This window comes from Nerophis ophidion, linkage group LG22 (assembly GCF_033978795.1).
Source record: "Nerophis ophidion isolate RoL-2023_Sa linkage group LG22, RoL_Noph_v1.0, whole genome shotgun sequence".
Classification (NCBI taxonomy): Eukaryota; Metazoa; Chordata; class Actinopteri; order Syngnathiformes; family Syngnathidae; genus Nerophis; species Nerophis ophidion.
Genome location: NC_084632.1, coordinates 9,557,374 through 9,584,897, shown reverse-complemented (window position 1 = coordinate 9,584,897; position 27,524 = coordinate 9,557,374). Strand labels below are relative to the sequence as shown.

Genomic DNA, 27,524 nt, shown 5'->3' with positions numbered 1-27,524 from the left:
AAATCCTATGTATTGAATGAATCCAAAATCCTTTTAAATCGGGGAAAAAAATCTATTTTGAATTGAGTATCGAATCGAATTGAAAAAATCGATATATTATCGAATCGTGACCCCAAGAATCGATATTGAATCGAATCGTGGGACACCCAAAGATTCACAGCCCTTATATATATATATATATATATATATATGTGTGTGTGTGTGTGTATGTATGTATGTATATATAAAGCTGCACCCGCTTAATTTAAAAAAAATAAATACAGTACAGGCCAAAAGTTTGGACACACCTTCTCATTCTCAACATAACTGATGGTTATGTTAAATTCCACTAATCAAACCTGATAAGGCACACCTGTGAAGTGAAAAGTCTTTCAGGTGACTACTCCTTGAAGCTCATGGAGAGAATGCCAAGAGTCTGCAAAGCAGTAATCAGAGCAAAGGCTGGCTATTTTGAAGAAACTAGAATATCAAACATGTTTTATAGTTATTTTACCTTTTTTTGTTAAGTACATAACTCCACATGTGTTCATTCTTAGTTTTGATGTGACTATCTACAATGTAAATAGACATGGAAATAAAGAAAAGAATGAGGAGAAAGTGTGTCCAACCTTTTGGTCTGTACTGTACATAAAAAAATAAAATCCCATAAATTATGTTACTGATATTGATCCAATACACAAATTATACATACATGCATACAATACGTACATATTAGCATTATTGTGTTATTTTGTAGAACGTGAGATCGAGTGAACTTTTTCAAACGTAACAATAATGGGTTTGAAAACCCCGAATCTATTTATTAATACCTGTCTGGAATGGACTTATGAGCTAAGTGATAAGCAGACCCAGCAGGTAGCAATATTGCTAAGTGCTGAACAAGAAATACCAACTGCAAACATAGTAAAACAATCACTTACTGTGCAGTATCTTCCCGTTTAGATGAAGAATTAATCATAATCCCCACACAGGTGGTAAAAAAAAAAAAGTTGGGCGCAAAGGAGCGTCTTTTTGTGTCTTCCTCGCCATCTTTGGGTATAAGTTGAATGTCAAGTTGACCAACTTCTCTGTTTATGGCCACAATTTAGAAATAACTTTCACCAACTCAGAGGCGATGCGGCAGCAACAGTTCATGATGTCAATGTAGCAGTGTAAACTAGTTAGCTCTCTGTGATTGTCACTAGAAGTAGTTCCTCTGCGTTATTGCTTCTTCTAACAATATGAAGGTTATTACATGTATATTGAGGATTTAGGGCAGTTTTTAGAGGGCTTTATGGGCACAATAGAGCAGGGGTCACCAACCTCTTTGAAACCAAGAGCAACTTCTTGGGTACTGATTAATGCGAAAGGCTACCAGTTTGATACACACTTAAATAAATTGCCAGAAATAGGCAATTTGCTCAATTTACCTTTAATAAATAAATCTATATATATAAAAAAAATAGGTATTTCTGTCTGTCATTCCGTCGTACATTTCTTTCTTTTTACAGAAGTTTTTTTGTAGAGAATAAATGATGAAAAAAACACTTAATTGAACGGTTTGAAAGAGGAGAAAACACGAAAAAAATGAAAATTACATTTTGAAACATAGTTTATCTTCAATTTCAACTTTTTAAAATTCCAAATTCAACCGAAAAAAATTAAGAGAAAAACTAGCTAATTCAAATCTTTTTGAAAAAATTAAAAAAATGAATATATGGAACATAATTAGTAATTTTTCCTGATTAAGATTAATTTTAGAATTTTGATGACATGTTTTAAATAGGTTAAAATCAAATCTGCACTTTGTTATAATATATAATAAATTGGACCAAGCTATATTTCTAACAAAGACAAATCATTATTTCTTCTAGATTTTCCAGAACAAAAATTTTAAAAGAAATTCAAAAGACTTTGAAACAAGATTTATATTTGATTCTACAGATTTTCTGGATTTGCCAGAATATTTTTTTTGAATTTTAATCATAAGTTTGAAAAAATATTTCCCAAATATTTTTTGTCGAAAAAAAGCTAAAATGAAGAATTAAATTAAAAAGTATTTATTATTCTTTACAATAAAAAAACAAAAAAAACAACTAACAATTGATTTAAATTGTCAGGAAAGAAGAGGAAAGAATTTAAAAATCCTAAAATCATTTATATGGTTGTATTTTTTCTTTAAAATTGTCTTTCTGAAAGTTATAAGAGGCAAAGTAAAATTAAAGCTACAAGCAGCGATGGATGGGACCGCTTTGGCTGCTGCCCCCACGACCCATGCCCGGATAAGCGTTAGTTAGCCGTCAGTCATCTTAACAAATATTTCACACGAGGGAAGCAGTTTTGTCTGAAAAGGAAGCTTCCATTTTGTGACAGCAGTACACACAACAGCACCAAGACAACCTATCTTTACCTGAACCTTACCTACCTTCTCTGTATCCTGGAGTCAAACTGGTGCCTCCTTCTTTCACCCAGTCAACATATCTTTGAATTTATTTAAACAAGTGAAGACGAAGTCTTTAAAATAGTTTTTGGGATTTTCAAATTCTATTTGAGTTTTGTCTCTCTTAGAATTAAAAATGTCGAGCAAAGCCAAACCAGCTTGCTAGTAAATAAATACAATTTAAAAAATAGAGGCATCTCACTGGTAAGTGCTGCTATTTGAGCTATTTTTAGAACAGGCCAGCGGGCGACTCATCTGGTCCTTACGGTCTACCTGGTGCCCGCGGGCACCGCGTTGGTGACCCCTGCAATAGAGTCTGCCCATTAGCTGCATTGTTAGCCACCACATACTTTCCATATTTTAGCAATTATAATGCAGAAATCAAGAAAAAATATGCGGGCTCTTTTCTTACATAGAGATTGTGAATGACAGGCACAGCTTGTGTGCTATAGTCTCCCGTCCAAAGGCAAAACCCAGTAACTCAATTTTGGTCAAAACTAAGCTGATAATAATTTTGGAGTTCCTAGGTGATATGCTTTACATTAGTGTATGCGATATTGTAATTTGTTCCGTAAGTAAGCTGTTACGCGCATGGCAGGACCTAGCAACTACCACATAACCGCGTAGATACAACAGAAAAACCTAGTATCTCAAGGGACCAATCGGAGCTTCTTTGTCAGTCGCGTTATTGTCTTTAATGAGACATTTGCACGAATTGGGGCCGACGGTCAACCTGATTATGTGATATTATTGCACGAGGGGATGTCTGGAAGATTGGCCCTGGACGTTGCAAGCACTTTAATTAAATGTATTGTTCTTGATTCTTCCCCTTGCATACTCTTTTGGGCAGATAACTGTGGAGTTTAAAAACTGGACGCTGTACACGGCTCTTGCCCAATGTGCAAACGCAGAATGGGGCCCACCCGAGATTGTGATAAAATATCTGGAGAAAGGGCACACGTTCATGAGAGCAAATTCAATCCATGGCTCAATTGGCAAGAAAATGAAAGCTCAAGAAAACATCTATACGTTTGATGACTTTGTAAATCTTTGTAAGACAGCATCAAGATAGATTGGTTTTCCTTTGTTTTCTCAAAATCAGCTAGAAGTGAGTTACTAGGATTTGCCTTTGGATGGGAGTAGTGTGCTTAGGTGCTGTGTAGCTGCTAGATCCTAGAAACCTTTAGCTTACCTACCATGTTTACCTTTTTGTAAATGATTAAAGTAGAAGAAAAGAGCAAGCTTATGTGCTTTATTGGAGGACATTTAGATGGCTGGCCAGCTTTGCACAATTTAAGGACTGCTTGTATCGGAGTGCTTTTGTCAGACATTTGAAATGTATAGCTGACAACTACATACCATTTTTTTGGCTGATGCTGGACTGATATGAAAAATAAACCAGGACACCCCTATTTATGATCCATTAGCCTTTTTTCTCTGGACAGTGTCACAAGTCAATGTGCAAACAATGGCTAGTTTTGGTTGAAATATGTGGACAACTTCTTAAGTCATCCGTCGAGCATAAAGCAGTTCTACTCTATCTTGTGTGTCGTGACGAATACATTCACTGATGTGGTTTTGGAATTATTGTACTTAAGTGTGTCATGCGCTTCCTGGTCACATGACTGGGCCTTCCCGCTCCCCTTTTCACTGACTCTCACGGCTTTTTGCTTCCTCTCTTTTATGCCAACACACATCCCTTACCGCCCATTTGTGTGGGCAGCTTGGTGGAAATGGCCAGGCGAAGGTGAGTGGCCCCTCAGCCATGTGACCCGCAGCTTCTCTTTTTTTAGCCCAGCTTGTCTTTCTGTTCCCCCTAGCTTTTTTACCTTTAACCCACAAATATATTTATTTCTTGGGCCTGATAATGTCAGCAGCATTCTTTCTATGACATCTGTGGCCTTCCTGCAGGAGACGCTTCCTAGACAATCTCCTTTTAAAGACAAATGCATTCTTTTTTTAAAAAACAATCCCTGCTGCTGATGTTGTCTGGCTTGGTTTAATTCCATCCAAGAATCATGCTGAACGTGCTTGTAGGTGACTGTCCTAGTTTCGAAAGATGTCATACTCATCCAAACCTTCACCAGCGTGCTTACAAGTTGATTCTCCCTGGTAGTAATACTCACCTTCTTAGCACAACCAGCTTTTAAAGATTATCAATTCCTGCAACATTTTAGACCACTGCATTGTAATAAAGGGCAGACCCCGTTTCCATACGAGTTGGGAAATTGTGTTAGATGTAAATACAAACGGAATACAACAATTTACAAATCATTTTCAACCCATATTCAGTTGAGTATGCTACAAGGACAACATATTTGATGTTCAAACTGATAAGCATTAATTTTTTTTTGCAAATTAACTTTAGAATTTGATGCCAGCAACACTAGACAAAGTAGTTGGGAAAGGGCATGTTCACCGCTGTGTTACATCACCTTTTCTTTTAACAACACTCAATAAACGTTTGGGAACTGAGGAAACTAATTGTTGAAGCTTTGAAAGTGGAATTCTTTCCCATTCTTGTTTTATGTAGAGCTTCAGTCGTTCAACAGTCCGGGGTCTCCGCTGTCGTATTTTACGCTTCATAATGCGCTGCACATTTTCGATGGGAGACAGGTCTGGACTGCAGGTGGGCTAGGAAAGTACCCGCACTCTTTTTTTACGAAGCCACGCTGTTGTAACACGTGCTGAATGTGGCTCTGCATCGTCTTGCTGAAATAAGCAGGAGTGTCCATGAAAAGACGGCGCTTAGATGGCAGCATATGTTGTTCTAAAACCTGTATGTACCTTTCAGCAATAATGGTGCCTTCACAGATGTGTAAGTTATCCATGCCTTGGGCACTAATGCACCCCCATATCATCACAGATGCTGGCTTTTGAACTTTGTGTCAATAACTGTCTGGATTGGTCGCTTCCCCTTTGGTCCGGATGACACGATGTCGAATATTTCCAAAAACAATTTAAAATGTGGACTTGTCAGACCACAGAACACTTTTCCACTTTGCATCAGTCCATCTTAGATGATCTCTGGCCCAGAGAACCCGGCGGCGTTTCTGGATGTTGTTGATAAATGGCTTTGCATAGTAGAGCTTTAACTTGCACTTACAGATGTAGCGACAAACTGTATTTAGTGACAGTGATTTTCTGAAGTGTTCCTGAGCCCATGTGGTGATATCCTGTAGAGATTGATGTCGGTTTTTGATACAGTGCCGTCTGAGGGATCGAAGGTCACGGTCATTCAATGTTGGTTTCCGGCCACGCCGCTTAAGTGGCACACATTCTCCACATTCTCTGAACCTATTGATGATGTTATGGACCGTATATGTTGAAATCTCTAAATTTCTTGCCATTTTGAGAAACGTTCTTAAACTGTTTGACTATTTGCTCACGCAGTTGTGGACAAAGGGGTGTACCTCGCCCCATCATTTCTTGTGAAAGACTGACCATTTTTTGGGGAAACAGTTTTTATACCCAATCATGGCACCCACCTGTTCCCAATTAGCCTGCACACCTGTGGGTTGTTCCAAATAAGTGTTTGATGAGCATTCCTCAACTTTATCAGTATTTATTGCCGCCTTTCCCAACTTTGTCACATGTTGCTGGCATCAAATGCTAAAGTTAATGATTATGTGCAAAAAAAAAAATTCATCAGTTTGAACATCAAATATGTTGTCTTTGTAGTGCATTCAATTGAATATGGGTTGAAAAGGATTTGCAAATCATTGTATTCCGTTTATATTTACACCTAACACAATTTCCCAACTCATATGGAAACGGGGTTTGTAAAAAAGGGCAGGTGTTTTCAAAGTGTGAGGCAGGACCAACAGCTTGAGAAAAATTAAGAAAATCATCTTATACCAACCTGTTAATATACATTTTTAAAGCAAAATAATAAATTGTTTTGGTAAAAAAAAAAAAAAATGCTCCACAATAATTTGTACTTGAGTTTTTTTTTCTTCTGTGTATTTTTTGAGTAGCATGGTCCAACTGTCTCCCCTTAATGTAAGTGGATTTAATGTAATGAGACACAGATACTACTAATTTGGGGCCCAAAACTACAACTATTTTGGCCCTCAGCATATTGTCAAGAAAACCAGTAGAAATGTACGAAAAAACCCCAAAAAGACATAATGTAATGAAAAAAATTATATTTTCTTACAACTCATTTGGGGCCCACAGCTCAAGTTTTGTTGGCCCGCAGCCTATTGTGGGGGAAAAACTGTCAAAATGTTAGATACAGCTTTAGCGGTCGCGGAGGCAAAAACTCGGACATGGGAAGAGTTCGGGGAAGCCATGGAAAACGACTTCCGGACGGCTTCGAAGCGATTCTGGACCACCATACGGCGCCTCAGGAAGGGGAAGCAGTGCACTGTCAACACCGTGTATGGTGCGGATGGTGTTCTGCTGACTTCGACTGCGGATGTTGTGGATCGGTGGAGGGAATACTTCGAAGACCTCCTCAATCCCACCAACACGTCTTTCTTTGAGGAAGCGGTGCCTGGGGAATCTGTAGTGGACTCTCCTATTTCTGGGGCTGAGGTCGCTGAGGAAGTTAAAAAGCTCCTCGGCGGCAAGGCCCCGGGGGTGGATGAGATCCGCCCGGAGTTCCTTAAGGCTCTGGATGCTGTGGGGCTGTCTTGGTTGACAAGACTCTGCAGCATCGCGTGGACATCGGGGGCGGTACCTCTGGATTGGCAGACCGGGGTGGTGGTCCCTCTCTTTAAGAAGGGGGACCGGAGGGTGTGTTCCAACTATCGTGGGATCACACTCCTCAGCCTTCCCGGTAAGGTTTATTCAGGTGTACTGGAGAGGAGGCTTCGCCGGATAGTCGAACCTCGGATTCAAGAGGAACAGTGTGGTTTTCGTCCTGGTCGTGGAACTGTGGACCAGCTCTATACTCTCGGCAGGGTTCTTGAGGGTGCATGGGAGTTTGCCCAACCAGTCTACATGTGCTTTGTGGACTTGGAGAAGGCATTCGACCGTGTCCCTCGGGAAGTCCTGTGGGGAGTGCTCAGAGAGTATGGGGTATCGGAATGTCTTATTGTGGCGGTCCGCTCCCTGTATGATCAGTGTCAGAGCTTGGTCCGCATTGCTGGCAGTAAGTCGGACACGTTTCCAGTGAAGGTTGGACTCCGCCAAGGCTGTCCTTTGTCACCCATTCTGTTCATAACTTTTATGGACAGAATTTCTAGGCGCAGTCAAGGCGTTGAGGGGTTCCGGTTTGGTGGCCACGGGATTAGGTCTCTGCTTTTTGCAGATGATGTAGTCCTGATGGCTTCATCTGGCCGGGATCTTCAGCTCTCACTGGATCGGTTCGCAGCCGAGTGTGAAGCGACCGGAATGAGAATCAGCACCTCCAAGTCCGAGTCCATGGTTCTCGCCCGGAAAAGGGTGGAGTGCCATCTCCGGGTTGGGGAGGAGACCCTGCCCCAAGTGGAGGAGTTCAAGTACCTAGGAGTCTTGTTCACGAGTGGGGGAAGAGTGGATCGTGAGATCGACAGGCGGATCGGTGCGGCGTCTTCAGTAATGCGGACGTTGTATCGATCCGTTGTGGTGAAGAAGGAGCTGAGCCGGAAGGCAAAGCTCTCAATTTACCGGTCGATCTACGTTCCCATCCTCACCTATGGTCATGAGCTTTGGGTCATGACCGAAAGGATAAGATCACGGGTACAAGCGGCCGAAATGAGTTTCCTCCGCCGGGTGGCGGGGCTCTCCCTTAGAGATAGGGTGAGAAGCTCTGCCATCCGGGAGGAGCTCAACGTAAAGCCGCTGCTCCTCCACATCGAGAGGAGCCAGATGAGGTGGTTCGGGCATCAGGATGCCACCCGAACGCCTCCCTAGGGATGGGTTTAGGGCACGTCCAGCTGGTAGGAGGCCACGGGGAAGACCCAGGACACGTTGGAAAGACTATGTCTCCCGGCTGGCCTGGGAACGCCTCGGGATCCCCCGGGAAGAGCTAGACGAAGTGGCTGGAGATAGGGAAGTCTGGGCTTCCCTGCTTAGGCTGCTGCCCCCGCGACCCGACCTCGGATAAGCGGAAGATGATGGATGGATGGATGGATGTTAGATAAAAAATACTGCATAAAAACAAAATGTAATGAGAAAAAGCTGAAATTTGGATGCAAATAATAAAAAAACAGGAAACATTTAAGATAAAAGACCAATAAAATGTAAGGTAATTACAAAAACCTGAAATGTTGACACTATCAATTAATAATAATATATAACACAAGGCTGACAAAGTGTTGTCTTTCAAACTGTATATGTACTGATTTGTTTTTGTTTTTTACAAAAAACTTGGACAGCCTTGATTAGAAGCTCTCTAATGAAATAATTATAATTTAAACCCAATAGTCAGTTAAAAAATTAAAATACATAAAACAATACTATTAACACATTTAAAAATGTTAACTACATTAATTATTAAAGATATTTTTGTAAAGCAAATTATTTGACACTTACACAATTGTAATATTATTATTGTTATGTTATCATTATTATATTCTTACAGAAAAAGGCCCACAAAATGCTGGGAAATAACCAACAGTGAAGTTGTAAGAAAAAAGAGCAAAAACACAAAATGTATTGAGAAAAATGTGAAGTTTTGACTCAAATAAGTTGTGACTCGCAACTCCAGTTTTGTTTGTCGGCAGCATATTGATGGAAGAAAAACAATAAAAAGATGTAAGTAATATGATGAAAAAAGCTGGAATGTGAATACTAATAACTAATAGTGATATATTTTGTCACCTATAACACAAAACTGACACAAAGTTTGGACTTTAAATACTGTACATATCATAAAAAAATGTTTTTGCACAAAAACTGGAACACGTCTGATGTAAAAACAATATTTAAAACTCTTGAAATAGAAATAAAATAAAAAATATAAATGAAATAGTCTTAAAAAATAAAATACATAAACATTACTATTAACAAATAACGAATTTGAAAAATGACAACTATTAACAGAAAATGAATATTTTGGTTTTTGACACTAGATTGTGCAGTTCCACTGCTATTATATTCTTTTCCCAACATATTGTTGGGAAAAAACATTAGAAAACAAAAAGATGTTATGCATTGTAAAAAAATATAACATTATGATACTAATTATGAATAGTAAAATACTTTGTCACCTACAACACAAAGCTAACACAAAGTTTTGGTTTTAAATAAATATGTCTGTTTTAAACTAAAATATATGAAAATGGCTCTGGGATATTTGGACTTTTTCAGTGTGCGGGTACTCCTTGTTTAGAATCTTATGTCTAATGTCTGTTTGTAAAATGACCGCCAGGGGGTAGCATTGCATCTTGTCCTGAAGGCCCAGTTGGCAGAGCTTGAATAAATGCACGATTATCCCCGTTACTAACACTAACTCAACTTTCATCATAAATCACCTTTTAAATGATTCATCCAACTGCTTTTCTGCAGGCCTCTTGCTGAGAGCGAGAAGCTGCCAGTAAAGTCCCACCGTGCATCGGAGTCTTTAAAAAGCCCGGACGGAGAGGCAGAAAGCACCTCACAGGAAGCCAAGAAGAAAAGCGTCAAGGAAAAGGAGAAGAAGAAGAAGGATAAAGACCGCGATAAGAAGGTCATTATTGCGGCGATACTAGGTGTGGATGCATATATCTTCATTCTGCTGTGTTGGTACAGAAGAGCAAAGACGAGAAGAAGAAGAAGAAACACAAGCATGAAGACAAGGGGCCGGATCTTCTTGGCAATCAGTCAGATGACGCTGTCAACCAATCAGAAGGACCCAGTGAGGTGGCGGCTCCTCCCACTTCCACTGCCGCTGAGGTATGTCTTTGAGCAAAGCATGTAGAAAGTAAGGGTGTCTCAATCCGATATTGATATGAGATATCAGCAAAGAAGCAACTGTCAGATACAAGCAGTCCTCGTCTAATAAACACACAAGGTTGGCCTTTTCTTTTCTGCAGTTAGTCCTGGATAGTCCCACTTCTTAATGCGTCAGTCACACGCAGGATTCTCCCAGGAATGAGGCAAAAATGCAAGAAAATAGCAGCCATGCTGCAGCTAAACACACACACTAGACATACGTAATAGGTTTCCTTAGTTGAACAACATTGCAGTTTAAAACAGCACTTTTCTAATTAGTTACATATTACTTACACATACAAAGTATCCAAGGCAGTAATAAACGTGTCCGCATTATTCAACTTACTCTGTTGTGACCTTAACTTAATGATTTATTGTGGTCACTAAGGGTCATCAAATAACCACTCCTTTTCAACTTAAAGACGGCATAAGGCCTTTCCAGACGATTAATAGTAAATAGGCGAGTGTTTTTCATACCTACCAGTGTTCTGTTTGACTCATTTCACTTTCTCCAGCCTTTTCTAACCTTTCACACTGTACTATTAGCATGTATGATAGAGATATCCAAATTGGCTAAATTTAAACTCACCGATTGATATTTTGTTGATAGTAAAAGAACACCACGAGTAGAAATTTCATTTTCTACCTAGCTACAGTGTGTTTATTCCTGATTGTGAACGGAATGAAAGTATTAGGATCTGATCTGCATGTACTAAAAGAGGTGAAAACCTGATTACTCACGCAAAGCTAAATTTCCTTAACGTTAGCAAAGTAGATGGCGTCCGTTAAGTGAGCAGAATAAGGCGTGCAATCCTTTTTGCGTCTGTCTTTATCAATATGCGTATCATCAAAAGGCCCACAATACCGGGATGAGACGATGCAAATATTATTTAGCATGTGCAATGTTATTTATCAACACTCATCATCTACGAATGAATTAAATGGATGCGTTTTGGTGACCTTTAATATATATGTTTTAAAGATGTTCGTTTTTTTACATAGAATATATTTTAATCAAATATTTCTTACATGAATTACCTTAACGTGGATACCGACTTAAACAAATTTAAAAACTTATTCGGGTGTTACCATTTAGTGGTCAATTGTACGGAATATGTGCTGTGCAATCTACTAATAAAACTTTCCATCCATCAATCAATCAATGAAAAAAAACCTTCAAGTACGCATTTTCTGCATCTTGAGCAAAAAAGAGTAATATAATGTCTCTACATTGAGCGCACCTTCAGCTGGAAAAAACACATTGGTTTCAATGTAGATGCACTACAGGACTAAAATGCCCATTAAAAGTGGTGCATGTCTCCTAAAAAACATAGCAAAACGCCACAGGTGGGAGCATGATAACATCAATATGCAGTAAATGAGTGTCTCCATGGTGATGCCCTATATAATACATGTAAAATCCTCATTCGAATAAGGCGGTTTGCTCCATTTTTCAATTGCACACGCAGTCTTAGTAAATCACACACCACACTGTTTAGTGCAGGGCTGTCAAACTGCTTTTCCCTGAGGGCCACATCGCAGTTAAGGCTGCCATCAGAGGGCAGCTTTCAACAATTAATATTTTACAAATCTGCCTATGCATTTATTTATTAAATGTATTTTTTTACGTACATTGTAAAAAAAAAAATCTGTATATTTCACATTAAAATTATGGTCACCATTTTTTTTAATGCAAAATCTACATATTTTTTTCAAACATATTACAGTAGATGGAAAACAGTATTCACCTTTTTAAAATGGTACCACAGTTATTTTACGGTAAAATATTGGCAGCTTAGTTGCCAGAATCTTACTGTAAAATTTAAGGTAGTTTGTTCAACATAATACTGTAAATAGAGAAACTGTAGTACTGTAATTTTTTTTATTCTGGCAACTGAGCTGCCAGTTTGTTACCGTAAAATAACTGTGGTACCATTTTTCCATTTACAGTAATAACAACCGTAGATTTTACAGTAAAAAAAAGGCATCATGTTAAAGTACAAACAGTGGTAGAGTTTTTTTCAATTTACGGTTTTCAATTGAATATGTTGTTAAAAACATTGTCGTTTCAATGTATCTATTTTCCCTATTACGATGTACAATTTGACGGATAACTTGCTTGAAACCACAAGTCAAGTAGATATTGAAGTATTTATTTTTATTTTATAAGTGGAAACTATGGTAATATATTATTTGTTGCTATATTACATAATATCAACATCTAAAAGCTATTCAATTTTAATGCAGTGCATATATATATATATTTTTTTTAATCAAAATAGAAAGAAGAAATACATTTACCGGTAGTACAAAAAGTTAAGGTACTTGGTTGATGCATATTTCCCTCTGCCATATAAAATGATGTGACTTGTGTTTGACACCCATGGTTTAGTTCCCGGCATTGGGATCTTAGTAAATCAGGCTCTTAGTCAGCATTTGTGTAAGAATTTTATTGTGAATATGCGCTGTGGTATTTTTTTTCCCAGCATTAGTCTTCATTCCACATCGTTGATTATTGGAAGGTGTTAACTTGTTGTATCTTGCCAGTAGTAGTGAGTGTTTAGGCCTCTCACCTCCGCGCACTCCTCTCCTGCCTTGCTCTTCTAGGTTACCGATCTGGATTTCTGGCTGTCAAAGTCTCCAGTGCCCTCTAATGCCCAGGTTGAGTCCCACCCCTGTGTCTTCCCCTCGCCGCTGTATTCCACTCACCCCGCCTTCTCTGAACTCCACTCTTGATTGGTCACTTTCCTCACGCTCTTGACCTCTTTTTAATGATTCCTCTCATCCTCCAAGCTGTCACCATCAGGTCGCGCCACACATTTCCTCATCTTGCTGTTTTTATAGCATTTGTGACTGGAGTCTGATGTTAGACGCTCGGGTGTCTTCCTGTCGCCGCTGCATCCCCATTAGTGCTCACACTCGCATCTTTCTTTCTGTTGATCTTTGGGCACCACACCATTCAATTCGATTCTATGGGGTTAGATTGGCTTCAGAATCCATCGTCCATTCAAAATTAATACTTTTTTAAGAACATTGGATGCCAGTTCTATGATGAACTACATTCCTCATAACAGAAACCGCTTTGAAACATTTCTTTATTATTTAAAAGAAAACTGGTGTTGTTTAATAAAACGGTACCCAAACATTTGATAAAGTCAAATACAATTGGGGCGACGGAGGAGGTATCCCACATTTGGGCATCCACACCAACAATATACAGTGGGGCAAAAAAGTATTGAGTCAGCCACCGATTGTGCAAGTTCTCCCACTTAAAATGATGACAGAGGTCTGTAATTTTCATCATAGGTACACTTCAACTGTGAGAGACAGAATGTGGGGGAAAAAAATCCAAGAATTCACATTGTAGGAATTTTAAAGAATTTATTTGTAAATTATGGTGGAAAATAAGTATTTGGTCAACCATTCAAAGCTCTCATTGTGGAAGGAGGTTTCAGCTCAAAATCTCACGATACATGGCCCCATTCATTCTTTCCTTAACACGGATCAAACGTCCTTCCCCTTAGCAGAAAAACAGCCCCAAAGCATGATGTTTCCACCCCATGCTTCACAGTAGGTGTGGTGTTCTTGGGATGCAACTCAGTATTCTTTTTCCTCCAAACACGACGAGTTGAGTAAATACCAAAAAGTTCTATTTTGGTTTCATCTGACCACATGACATTCTCCCAATCCTCTGCTGTATCATCCATGTATCCATTTTGGTATAAACTCAACTCGTCATGTTTGGAGGAAGAAGAATACTGAGTTTCATTCCAAGAACACCATACCTACTGTGAAGCTTGGCGGTGGAAACATCATGCTTTGGGGCTGTTTTTCTGCTAAGGGGACAGGACGACTGATCCGTGTTAAGGAAAGAATGAATGGGGCCGTGTATCGTGAGATTTTGAGCCAACACCTCCTTCCATCAGTGAGAGCTTTGAATGATTGACCAAATACTTATTTTCCACCATAATTTACAAATACATTCTTTAAAATTCCTACAATGTGAATACCTGGATTTTTTTTTTTCACATTCTGTCTCTCACAGTTGAAGTGTACCTGTGATGAAAATTACAGACCTTTGTCATCATTTTAAGTGGGAGAACTTGCACAATCGGTGGCTGACTAAATACTTTTTTGCCCCACTGTATCATCTGCACCAACACAAAGACTTTCAAAAACACATATTTGGGAATAAAACAATCTCCATCCACACAAGTGTAGTTTCAAAACGCGCTCTCTGTCTCTCTCTCCACTCTCTCTCTCTTTCTCTCTCGTTCTCTCACTCCCCCCGTCTGTCTCTTCCTCCCTCCCACCTCTGTCTCTCTCTCCCTCTCTCTCTCACTCTCGCTCCCCTCCCCCTTCCTCTCCCTCCATACACCTGCTGCCATGCACATTTTGTCCAATCAGAAACCTGGAAAAGCACCCACAGTTATCTTAGTGGCATTATACCTCTGTTATTATAATGTTTATTTTGATATAATAGACCAGATCTGTGCAAATTATGGCCTGGGGGCCGTATGTGGCCCGTTAATATTGTCAATCTGGCCCACCAGACATTCCCAAATATTGTTTTTAGATGTTTAAGATGTAAAGTGTAGCTGCCATTATGATGTGCATTCATCTTTTCTAATGACCGTAAGTAAGTCTTTAACTATACTAAGTATTTCAATGGTTGGAATCTGCGCTTTTGCATGATATACTAGTTACTATGGTCATCTAATTAGTTACTTTTGTCATCTAACTAGTTACTGCGGTCATCTAATTAGTTACTATGGTAATGTAAGTCACAGCAGCTCAGACGAGGCTCCAAGCAGTGTGGGTGCGGAGTGTTTCCACAGAGTGTGAAATGTGGGTATCAGGGACAGACGTGGAAAGAGATTTTTACAACGAAGTTGTAATGCTTAGTGATATATCACATATATCAGATTGTAGGTGGGGTTTTGTTTACCCTTCGCCTTCATATTTCACTGTTTGTTGCATTTTTGTTGGGTTTCACTTGATTGTAAAATATGTGGATGGAGAGGTGGTGTGACATTCATATGTTGTCAATATTCAGTGTTTTATCCTTTATAGTTAATATTGTAAATCCCACATTCTTTATTTTTATGTACATTCTGGCTGTCTCATTCAATAAAAAAACCTAGAATTCCATTCAGTCTGTCATAACGTTTTTAGCATTCAATCAGACATCATTGTGAGGTTTTGTATTTGTGTTCCTAAAAATAGATATACTGTCCCCCAGACACATTTTTTTTCTCTAAATTTGGCCCAGCCAGTCCAAATAATTGCCCAGGCCTGGACTATAGTGTACTGCGCAGCAAGTGAGGCCTCCGCAAAAATGTTGGCCTCGCTTCCTGCCTACAGGCGTGACATAAAGTGAATGAAGGAACAAAGCGGATGTACACAGAGACATGTTTGGCCCACAAAGCCATAATTGGCTCAATTTAAAAGTTTGCAAATAGACAGGTTGGTAAATCGAGGTTCCATGTACTACAATAATATTGTATTGTGAGATTTGGACATCGTTACACCCTATTAGTTTGCTGTTTTCTTAAAGGCCTACTGAAATGAGATTTTCTTATTTAAACGGGGATAGCAGGTCCATTCTATGTGTCATACTTGATCATTTCGCGATATTGCCATATTTTTGCTGAAAGGATTTAGTAGAGAACATCGACGATAAAGTTCGCAACTTTTGGTCGCTCATAAAAAAGCCTCGCCTTTAGCAGACGATGTGCGCGTGATGTCACCGGTTGTGGAGCTTCTCACATCCTCACATTGTTTACAATCATAGCCACCAGCAGCGAGAGCAATTCGGACCGAGAAAGCGACGATTTCCCCATTAATTTGAGCGAGGTTGAACGATTCGTGGATGAGGATAGTGAGTGAAGGACTAGAAAAAAAAAAAAGAAATAGGCGAGGGGAGTGGGAGCGATTCAGATGTTATTAGACACATTTACTAGAAAATTCTGGAAAATCTGTTATCTGCTTATTGTGTTACTAGTGTTTTAGTGAGATTATATGGTACCTGAAAGTCGGAGGGGTGTGAACACGGGTGTGGTGACCGCCAGTGTCTCCGGTGGGAGGAGGTAATAGTCCGCAGCTGCAGGACGACGCAAGCTCCGCTCATGTCTACGGTAAGAGCAGATTTACTAGCACAATTTTCTCACCGAAACCTGCCGGTTGACATGTGGTCGGGAACCATGTTCGCTTGACCGCTCTGTTCCATAGTAAAGCTTCACCTTTCGGAATGTAACCAAGGAAACACCGGCTGTGTTTGTGTTGCTAAAGGCAGCTGCAATACACCGCTTCCCACCTACGTCCTCTCTTCTTTGACTTCTCCATTATTAATTGAACAAATTGCAAAAGATTCAGCAACACAGATGTCCAGAATACTATGTAATTATGCAATTAAAGCAGACTACTTATAGCTTGGATCGGGCTGGAAGAACATGTCCGCTACCACCGGTGACGTCACGCGCACACGTCATCATATGCGTCATCATTCCGCGACGTTTTCAACAGGATACTTCGCAGGAAATTTAAAATTGCAATCTAGTAAACTAAAAAGACCGTATTGGCATGTGTTGCAATGTTACGATTTCATCATTGATATATAAACTATCAGACTGCGTGGTCGGTACATCAATGTTTTGTGTACGACTCCGGACGAACACTTACCATACTTATGGGGCGTCCGCCATGCGGGGTAATAACCAACATCGTTAGTTGCACGCATTCTCATAGTTGTGGTGTCACTCCAATGACTGTCAGGCTTTTCAATCAGCGTGGTTGAATCTTTTAGCAAAGCTACTACACGTATTCACACACTGGTGGTTATCTACACAACACATGCTTAATCATTTCTATGCTATGAATGCAGTCACTAACTATACTTACTTCCTGCTATCACAGACGTGGCAAACAATGTGTGTGTGTTTGTGCGCACAGGAAGTAGCAGCAGCCCCAGTGCCCGAGGTGGCCTCTGGCTCACCACCCAACTCTGAGCCTGAAAAAAGCCCAAAAGAAACGGAAACGGAGGAGTCTGTGAGTCACCCGGCGGATGATGTCGTGACATGGAAATAGGAAAAATGCTCACAAATGACTTTCTTCAATGTTTTAATGTTAGAAGACCTCCAAACCCAAGAAGAAGAAGAAGGACAAGGAGGAGAAGAAAAAGAAGAAGAAGCACCACCACCACCACCACCACCATCACCACAGCGATGGCGGCGGGGAAGGCTCGGTGCAGAACGGCACGGTGGAGGAGGAAGAACCGCTACCAGTAAGTCAGCCTGAGTGCTAGAAGCAATGGGACGAGAAAAAGTTGCACAGTTGACTGTAATAATACAAAGCTGCCATGCTGGCTCTTTTATTCATAAAAACTGTCAATGCTCACGAAATAATAATCCATCAAAGTCTATGTTGTTATGAATTGTTGTTCACGAAATAATAATGAATCAAAATCTGTTATTATGAATTATTGTTCACAATATGATAATAAATCGAAATCTATGTTATTATGAATTGATGACCTATTCAAGGCTCCAATTACTTCACATCAAAGGTTTTACTTTGAAGTATGTTTTGGGGAAAATATTGCATATGTTATTTGTTTGCAATATAATAAAATATTTTTTTTTGTTGAAAAAGGGCACAAAGACAAATATGAGAAAAACAAAATAAACTTATAATTGATGGATGGATCCAAAGTTGATCTTGACTTAAGCAGTAAACGTTAAGAAAAAAAAATGTTGACTTTTATCCCACACTTTTAGACCCCTAATCATTTTAGTGGGATATTTTTTTAAACTGTCATTGTTAAAAAACTAATGAACTAAAATCAATCTTATGAATGATTGACCCATTTAGAGCTCCGATGACTTCACATCAAATATTCACTTTGACATTTTTTTGTGAGGTAATATTGCATAGTTTGTTTTTGCCAGGAAAAACTGTTTTTTTTTTTATTTATTTTAAAAGTCATGAAACCTCAAAAAGCAAAACAACTTTATATCTTTACTATCAAGAGACCTTTTTCCGCCTCTTCCACTAAAGTAACATGGTATAGAGCTGCAGAACGCTGCACAGCTTATAAACTTTTAAAAGTTTGCATCTTTTTTATTTAACAGGGAAAGGAATCTGTTGACGTGAAATTACACTTTTTCCTTTTCTCTTTTCTTTTTTGGTAGATACTCATTGTTTGCTTACCCAAGGGGTTGCACGCTGAGCTGAACTGAACACAGGCTTTCAGTCTCTTTTACTCACCTTCCTTGCGCCTTTGGACACAATCTGTGCCGATTCACGGCCTTACAGACAGTTTTCCTGTGTATCTCTGAACTGCACACCACAGTTGTTTAAACTTTGCACAACAACCATTCAATGTCATCTTAATCTTTTCTGGTTTGAGAAAGTACAAATCATCTTTAATCCAGCGGCTAACACAAAGACTCTTTTAGCCAACAAAGTAGTGAATGCTACGAGATTCTTTTTTGATTTTCTAAGGGTGGATGACTGAGGTGCTACCCCAAATAGACCCCCTAGGGCAGTGGTCCCCAAGCTTTTTGTAGCTGCGGACCCGTCAACGCATGACAATTTTTGTTGTTGTTGTTTTTCTCTGTCATGAAAAATTGAGGTTTTTTGGGTTGGTGCACTATTGTAAGTGTATCTTGTGTTTTTAATGTTGATTTAATTAAAAAAAAGAAAAAAAAAAAAGTAATTAAAAATTCTTCTTACACCTCCCTTCTCCTAAACTGGAATGTGCATTCTTGACATTCTCAAAGTGATGGAGAATTTTTACAGCTACGGCCCAATGGTTGGGGACCACTGGCCTCGGGGATTGGGTTCAATCCCTGTGCCAGTGACCACAGAAAAAGTGTTAAAAATGTCCATTCGGAGCCAAAACATATGTTTTATATTAGCTGGAGACTGTCTACATCTTAGCTAGTCCAACGTAGAACTCTTTTTAAAAATGCTAACTTTTCTCACTCGGGGTTTCAAATAATTCAGAAAGAGGCAGAAGATCCACTTGAGGCTTCAGAGCCGTGATCTCGAGATTTAAGCGTTGAATAAAAAAAACAATATATGAATTATTATTAACATTTTTATGGCTGGAACATTTCTGGGTCCCTGGGACCAAACTTGAAGGGACCCCTAAAGGTTAAAACAAATATATACATTGTGTTAGTTTTGAAAAAAAAAAATTATCAAAATGGCCGCAGCATGCTGTGATTTTCTTGTTGTTGTTGTTTTTTGTTGTTGTTGTTGTTGTTGTTTTTGAATTTGCGGCCCTCAGCAGCAAAATTATGGACACCCCTGCTTTAGGAGTAAAACGCCTCAAAGCTACCGTTAACTTGATCATGAATTTAAACTACAAAAAATACTGCCAACATCCAGATAACCCGCACACACACAGACACACTGCCTTGCTGGTGTGCGTCATCCCCAGCATATCCAGTTGCCTCGTTAGCGTGGTGAATGATAGCAAATGTCTGACCTGAGCTCCTTTCTCCTTCCAGCCCATGTCCAATTACTGCCTTCTAGCCGAGAACTCTTACATCAAGATGGTGAGTATGAGAATGAGAATGAGGAGGTACACATGATGTTTCACTCGACATGAGTGTCCGTATTCAAAGATATTGGTGTGCTTAAATTGTTTAAATGTTTATAGTATTTTTCAACATTTTGAAAATTGGTCCCACAAAAAAGTGTGTTAGCCAAAATGTAGCCTCGATGCCCACGCCTACTATGGAAACACCGTTTTGTGTGTCTGTAGCTTTAATGCTAACGAGCCGTGTTGGTCTTAGAGTGCTATTGTCTATTTCATCCACTTTTGACATATACATTGTAACTGTTGTTCATTGAACACAACCCTTGGTAAAAATTGATGGAATCACCTGACTTCATGATGACCAGAATGCTAGAAAAAGATAACGGATATGAGACAAAACTGTAACCATTTCAAATGGCAACTTTCTGGCTTTAAGAAACACTAAAATAACTTGAGATTATTACCATGCATAAATATATATATATATACACACACACACACATATATATATATATATATATATATATATATATATATATATATATATATATATATATACATACATACATTTTCTTCCGTTTATCCGAGGTCGGGTCGCGGGGGCAGCAGCCTAAGCAGGTAAGCCCAGACTTCCCTCTTCCCAGCCACTTCGTCTAGCTCTTCCCGGGGGATCCCGAGGCTTTCCCAGGCCAGCCGGGAGACATAGTCTTCCCAACGTGTCCTGGGTCTTCCCCGTGGCCTCCTACCGGTTGGACATGCCCTAAACACCTCCCTAGGGAGGCGTTCGGGTGGCATCCTGACCAGATGCCCGAACCGCCTCATCTGGCTCCTCTCGATGTGGAGGAGCAGTATGTGTATATATATATATTTATTTATTTATTTAATCCACAATGATATCCCTCGATCTGAAACCACACAATATAAATTGTAGTATTTTTAGATCAAGCAGTAAAAAAAATATATTATTCTCAAGAAAAGAATCATGAAATCACCCTATATATTTTTAGTTTCCAAAGCTAGCGCCTGCATGAGATTAAATCTGTTAGTCTGCAGTTAAAAAGGTGTGTTGATATCCTGGTCAGCTGTTGCCCCAGGTGGACTCACATGAAGCTTGGCTGCAACACAAGAGATGTCAAGTGAAACAAATGAGAGGATTTTCAAACGTCTTCAAGTTGAATCATCATGCAACTTTGCACGTGATGTTGATTGTTGAGTGCTGACAAGATGGGAAGGCTGTAAAAGGCAAGACCAAGGAATAATTTAAGTGTCAAGACAGAAAACCTCAAGGAATATGACTTGGAAACAGAAAATGCACGGCAAATAAATAAACAAAAAGGCTGCGTAGCGAAGCCTGTTAAAATGCTGGTTTTTGCTCACATCTCACAGTTGTAATACATAGGATCTAAGGAGACGTCTAACTGTTCAAATATCATCGAAGAGTCAGTTTTGCTTAATAGAGAACCTTCAACACCTGACACTTACTCCTGTTACGCAGTTGTGTTGGAAGCAATTGTATTTAATAGGGGTGTGAATCTTCGGGCATCTAACAATTTGATCCGACTTTGGGTGACGATTCCATTCGGCACGATTTTCAGTTTAGAAAAGCGCCCTTTGGTTTCATGGAAATTGACCAAATCCGTCTTTTTAAAAATGTATTCATCCATCCATCTATCCATCCATCCATCAATCTTCTTCCGCTTTTCAGAGGTAGGGTCGCGGGGGCTGCAGCCTAAGCAGGGAAGCCCAGACTTTCCTCTCCCGGGGGATCCCGAGGCGTTCCCAGGCCAGCCGGGAGACATAGTCTTCCCAACGTGTCCTGGGTCTTCCCCGTGGCCTCCTACCGGTCGGACATGCCCGAAACACCTCCCGAGGGAGGCGTTTGGGGTGCATCCTGACCAGATGCCCGAACCACCTCATTTGGCTCCTCTCGATGTGGAGGAGCAGCGGCTTTACTTTGAGTTCCTCCCGGATGGCAGAGCTTCTCACCCTATCTCTAAGGGAGAGCCCCGCCACACGGCGGAGGAAACTCATTTCGGCCGCTTCTACTCGTGATTTTGTCCTTTCGGTCATGACCCAAAGCTCATGACCATAGGTGAGGATGGTCCTTCCGGTTCAGGTCCTTCTTCACCACAACGGATCGATACAATGTCCGCATTACTGAAGACGCCGCACCGATCCGCCTGTCGATCTCACGATCCACTCTTCCCCCACTCGTGAACAAGACTCCTAGGTACTTGAACTCCTCCACTTGGGGCAGGGTCACCTACCCAACCCGGAGATGGCATTCCACCCTTTTCCGAGCGAGAACCATGGACTCGGACTTGGAGGTGCTGATTCTCATTCCGGTTGCTTCACACTCAGCTGCGAACCGATCCAGTGAGAGCTGAAGATCCCGGCCAGATGAAGCCATCAAGACCACATCATCTGCAAAAAGCAGAGACCTAATCCTGCGGCCACCAAACCGGAACCCCTCAACGCCTTGACTGCACCTAGAAATTCTGTCCATTAAAGTTATGAACAGAATCGATGACAAAGGACAGCCTTAGCGTAGTCCAACCCTCAGTGGAAACGTGTCCGACTTACTGCCGGCAATGTGGACCAAGCTCTGACACTGATTGTACAGGGAGCGGACCGCCACAATCAGACAGTCCGGTACCCCAGACTCTCTGAGCACTTCCCGAGGGACACAGTCGAATGCTTTCTCCAAGTCCACAAAGCACATGTAGACTGGTTGGGCAAACTCCCATGCACCCTCAAGGACCCTGCCGAGAGTATAAAGCTGGTCCACAGTTCCACGACCTGGACGAAAACCATACTGTTCCTCCTGAATCCGAGGTCCGACTATCCGGTATAGCCTCCTCTCCAGTACATCTGAATAAACCTTACCGGGAAGGGTGAGGAGTGTGACCCCACAATAGTTGGAACAAGCCCTACGGTTCCCCTTCCTAAAGAGAGGTACCGCCCCCGATGTCCACGCGATGCTGCAGAGTCTTGTTAACTATGGCAGCCCCACAGCATCCAGAGCCTTAAGGAACTCCGGGCGGATCTCATCTATCCCCTACCTGGGGATAAGCCCCTCCCACCTACAAAGACATGCACCTGGGGATAGGCCCCTCCCATCTCCCAAGACATGCACCTGGGGATAGGCCCCTCCCACCTCCAAAGACGTGCACCTGTGGATAGGCCCCTCCCACCTCCCAAGACATGCACCTGGGGATAGGCCCCTCCCACCTCCCAAGACATGCACCTGGGGATAGGCCCCTCCCACCTCCAAAGACATGCACCTGGGGATAAGTTGATTGGCAACACTAAATGGTCCCTAGTGTGTGAATGTAGTCTGTCTATCTGTGTTGGCCCTGTGATGAGGTAGTAACTTGTCCAGGGTGTACGCTGCCTTCCGCCCAAATTTAGCACCCCGCCCCCTTGCGACCCCAAAAGGGACAAGCGGTAAAAAAATGGATAGATGAATGGATGTAATAGTTACACATTATATATACAGAGTATTATATATACTGATATATTATATAATTATACAATGTGTACCAATGAGCATGTAGATAATTCCAGTATATGTAACAGAATAGAGAGTAGATCCAGCAGAAGATGTACATTATAAAGAAAAAGAGGTAGCTAACGTGTCAGGTGTCAGGTAATAGACAGATATCATCTATTGCTGTATGGCCAGTGATTACACAGCAGTCTTTGATTCACATCTAGTTTAAGTATCATGTTAAAAAAATTAGGAGTATTATCCAATTCTACTTATCAAATTGTAATCATATGAGACCTTTTTGACTTTGGAATTAGAAAAGTGGATATGAATGCCATGCTTTTTCCACATATAAACAAACTACTGTTCTGCAACTTGGTCTCATGGTCTCATGCCACACCTGAAGACCCATCAAGTCTCTCTTTAAGAACTCTCTTCGCTACCATTATTAAAATATTTTACATTAGGACAACTATCAGACATTTTTGGATGTATGTTTTGTTTTTAGGGTTTTTGAATGAGCTTGGCCCTCCACCATTCCAAGTTTTTATCCAGAAATAAAGTTGCAATGGAGTCGTCAGCAGAGCCCTGACCAGGGTGATTGCAACATTCAACTACGTTTTAGTCCATTGTAGGAACTGTGTCAACTACTCAACTTTCTAAACCACAGTAGTCATGTGTAAGGTGCATGTTCATCTTATGTTGTTTCAATGTCAATATTTATTGTTAGTCATATTGGCATGTACTTACAGTGAGGCAAAAAAGTATTTAGTCAGCCATCGATTGTGCAAGTTCTCCCACTTAAAATGATGACAGAAGTCTGTAATTTTCATCATAGGTACACTTCAACTGTGAGAGACAGAATGTGAAAAAAAATCCAGGAATTCACATTGTAGGAATTTTCAAGAATTAATTTGTAAATTATGGTGGAAAATAAGTATTTGGTCAACCATTCAAAGCTCTCACTGATGGAAGGAGGTTTTGGCTCAAAATCTCACGATACATGGCCCCATTCATTCTTTCCTTAACACGGATCAATCGTCCTGTCCCCTTAGCAGAAAAACAGCCCCAAAGCATGATGTTTCCACCCCCATGCTTCACAGTAGGTGTGGTGTTCTTGGGATGAAACTCCGTATTCTTTTTCCTCCAAACACGACGAGTTGAGTAAATACCAAAAAGTTCTATTTTGGTTTCATCTGACCACATGACATTCTCCCAATCATCTGCTGTATCATCCATGTGTCCATTTTGGTATAAACTCAACTTGTCATGTTTGGAAGAAGAAGAATACTGAGTTGCATCCCAAGAACACCATACCTACTGTGAAGCATGGGGGCCGCATTCATTCTTTCCTTAACACGGATCAATCGTCCTGTCCCCTTAGCAGAAAAACAGCCCCAAAGCATGATGTTTCCCCTCCATGCTTCACAGTACGTATGGTGTTCTTGCGATGCAACTCAGTATTCTACTTCCTCCAAGCACGAAGAGTTGAGTTTATACCAAAAAGTTATATTTTGGTTTCATCTGACCACATGACATTCTCCCAATCCTCTGCTGTATCATCCATGTGCTCTCTGGCAAATTTAAGAGGGGCCTGGACATGCACTGGCTTAAGCAGGGGGACACTTCTGGCACTGCAGGATATGATTCACTGTCGGCGTAGTGTGTTACTGATGGTAACCTTCGTTACTTTGGTCCCAGGCTCCCAGCTCTCTGCAGGTCATTCACCAGAACTCCCCGTGTGGTTCTGGGATTTTTGCTCACCGTTCTCATGATCATTTTGACACCACGGGATGAGATCTTGCGTGGAGCCCCAGATCGAGGGAGATTATCAGTGGTCTTGTATGTCTTCCATTTTCTGATAATTGCTCCCACAGTTGATTTTTTTTCACACCAAGCTGCTTGCCTATTGTAGATTCACTCTTCCCAGTCTGGTGCAGGTCTAAAATTCTTTTCCTGGTGTCCTTCGACAGCTCTTTGGTCTTGGCCATAGTGGAGTTTGGAGTCTGACTGTTTGAGGCTGTGGACAGGTGTCTTTGATACATATAACGAGTTCAAACAGGTTCCATTAATACAGGTAACGAGTGGAGGACAGAAGAGCTTCTTAAAGAAGAAGTTACAGGTTTGTGAGAGCCAGAGATCTTCCTTGTTTGAAGTGACCAAATACTTATTTTCCACCATAATTTAAATAAATGATAAATGGGTTGTACTTGTATAGCGCTTTTCTACCTTCAAGGTACTCAAAGCGCTTTGACACTACTTCCACATTTACCCATTCACACACTGAAGGAAGGAGCTGCCATGCAAGGCGCTAACCAGCACCCATCAGGAGCAAGGGTGAAGTGTCTTGCTCAGGACACAACAGACGTGACGAGGTTGGTAGAAGGTGGGGATTGAACCAGGAACGCCACGCCGTCCCTACAAATAAATACAAATAAATTCTTTAAAATTCCTACAATGTGAATTTACTGGATTTTATTCCCACATTCTGTCTCTCACAGTTGAAGTGTACCTATAATGAAAATTACAGACATCTGTCATCATTTTAAGTGGGAGAACTTGCACAATCGGTGGCTGACTAAATACTTTTTTGCCCAACTGTATGTTATTGTCTGCCTATGGTGAAATGTAACTCATTCTGGCATATTTACTGTGATGTTTTGCTCATATGTGGATCAATCATTTGTTTAGCCCATATAAGTCAATACTTGGATTCAAATCAGTGCTGGGTAGATTGGTACTGCTTATTTGAATGCATCCACATGCAGATGGTCTGACTGTACAATCTCCCTCTCTTTTAAAGATGAAGGAAGATGCAGATCAGGTACTAGTCCAAAGTTCTATCACAGGCTGGACGGTTTGAAAAATGCTGTCCTGCCGTGTTTTCTTCTTTCTTCTGCTTGGATTGCTCTCCGAGCCCACTGTTTGCACACCAACGCTGCTTGCTTTCTAAGAACTACAGTATCTTTGCTCCCGTTCTTTTTGTTCTCCTGCGGTTTCCTCGCCAAGTGTGCTTTGGTGTTGGCTTGACTGTTTGCCACTAATGCCGTACATGTACAGTAAAGGCCAAACCTTCTCCTCCTTCAATGCAATCTTGTCTTTATCTCCATGACCATTTACATTGTAGATTGTCACATCAAAACTAGGAATGAACACATGTGGGGTTATGTACTTAACAAAATAAAGGTGAAATAACTGAAAACATGTTTTATGTATACTAGTTTCTTCAAAATTGCCACCCTTTGCTCTGATTACTGCTTTGCACACTCTTGGCATTCTCTCCATGAGCTTCAAGCACACCTGCGAAGTGAAAACCATTTCAGGTGACTACCTCTTGAAGCTCATGGAGAGAATGCCGAGAGTGTGCAAAGCAGTAATCAGAGAAAAGGGTGGCTATTTTGAAGAAACTAGAATATAAAACATGTTTTCAGTTATTTTTGTGTTAAGTACATAACTCCACATGTGTTCATTCCTAGTTTTGATGTGACAATGTAAATAGTCATGCAAATAAAGAGAAGGTGTTGGCCTGTACTGTGCATCAGCATTTCATAGCGCACGTTAATCCCGCGCGTTTCTTCTTTGCCACTCAGGTTTGCGACATTCAGGGAAACCTGCAGGACGGGAGCCAGGTGGTGGTGTCGGTCATCTTTGAGAACAAGTGCGAGAGCTTCCTCAAGTCCATGGAGTTCAACGTCCTGGACTCTCTCAACTCCAAGCTGCAGAGGCCGGAGGGGGCGGGGCCACACGACGGCCTGTCGGTCCCCTTCCAGCTTCCGCCTGGTCAGTCGTTCTCTGCCAAATCTTAACATTGGGATTTATTTTCCTGCTTAGAATGTAACCCTCTTTTCATTGCGTTAACTAATATCAAGTGATAACTGACTTGGGATAATGAACTGCTTGCAGGAGTGTCCAATGAAGCGCGCTTTGTGTTCAGCGTGCAGAGCATCGTGATGCCACAGAAACTGAAGGGAACACTCACTTTCATTGTCAAGGTGGGGAGACCACACAGCAGGCAGCTCACAATGTCACCTGTTCACATCAATCTATTATATTCTTTCTTTGCATTTATCAGAACGAAGAATCATCAACTCATGAGAAACTGGACTTCAAACTGCACTTTACGTGTACCTCCTACCTAATCACCACTCCATGCTACAGGTGAGGGCCGCTTTAGTTGTGACCCTTGTAAAGACGTGTAAAATATGGCATAACACATGTTTTTAAAG

The 27,524-nt window shown here is 40.8% G+C and overlaps 1 protein-coding gene across 7 annotated transcripts in view; it reads left to right on the top strand.

Annotated features, from left to right (window-relative positions):
• The window catches only part of ap3d1 (adaptor related protein complex 3 subunit delta 1), a 94,652-nt gene that overhangs the window by 55,620 nt on the left and 11,508 nt on the right, over window positions 1-27,524 (top strand). Inside the window, exons 22-32 of one of the 7 annotated variants that reach the window (XM_061883211.1) lie at window positions 4,143-4,166; window positions 9,857-10,016; window positions 10,079-10,222; window positions 12,869-12,922; window positions 17,213-17,308; window positions 17,394-17,543; window positions 19,777-19,824; window positions 26,102-26,122; window positions 26,889-27,078; window positions 27,202-27,290; window positions 27,371-27,456. In XM_061883211.1, coding sequence (XP_061739195.1) covers window positions 4,143-4,166; window positions 9,857-10,016; window positions 10,079-10,222; window positions 12,869-12,922; window positions 17,213-17,308; window positions 17,394-17,543; window positions 19,777-19,824; window positions 26,102-26,122; window positions 26,889-27,078; window positions 27,202-27,290; window positions 27,371-27,456 — 1,062 coding nt within the window. Of the gene's footprint in view, window positions 1-4,142; window positions 4,167-9,856; window positions 10,017-10,078; window positions 10,223-12,868; window positions 12,923-17,212; window positions 17,309-17,390; window positions 17,544-19,776; window positions 19,825-26,101; window positions 26,123-26,888; window positions 27,079-27,201; window positions 27,291-27,370; window positions 27,457-27,524 lie in introns of all 7 variants that reach the window. The other 6 variants (XM_061883210.1, XM_061883213.1, XM_061883215.1 and 3 more) reach the window with 6 other exon arrangements.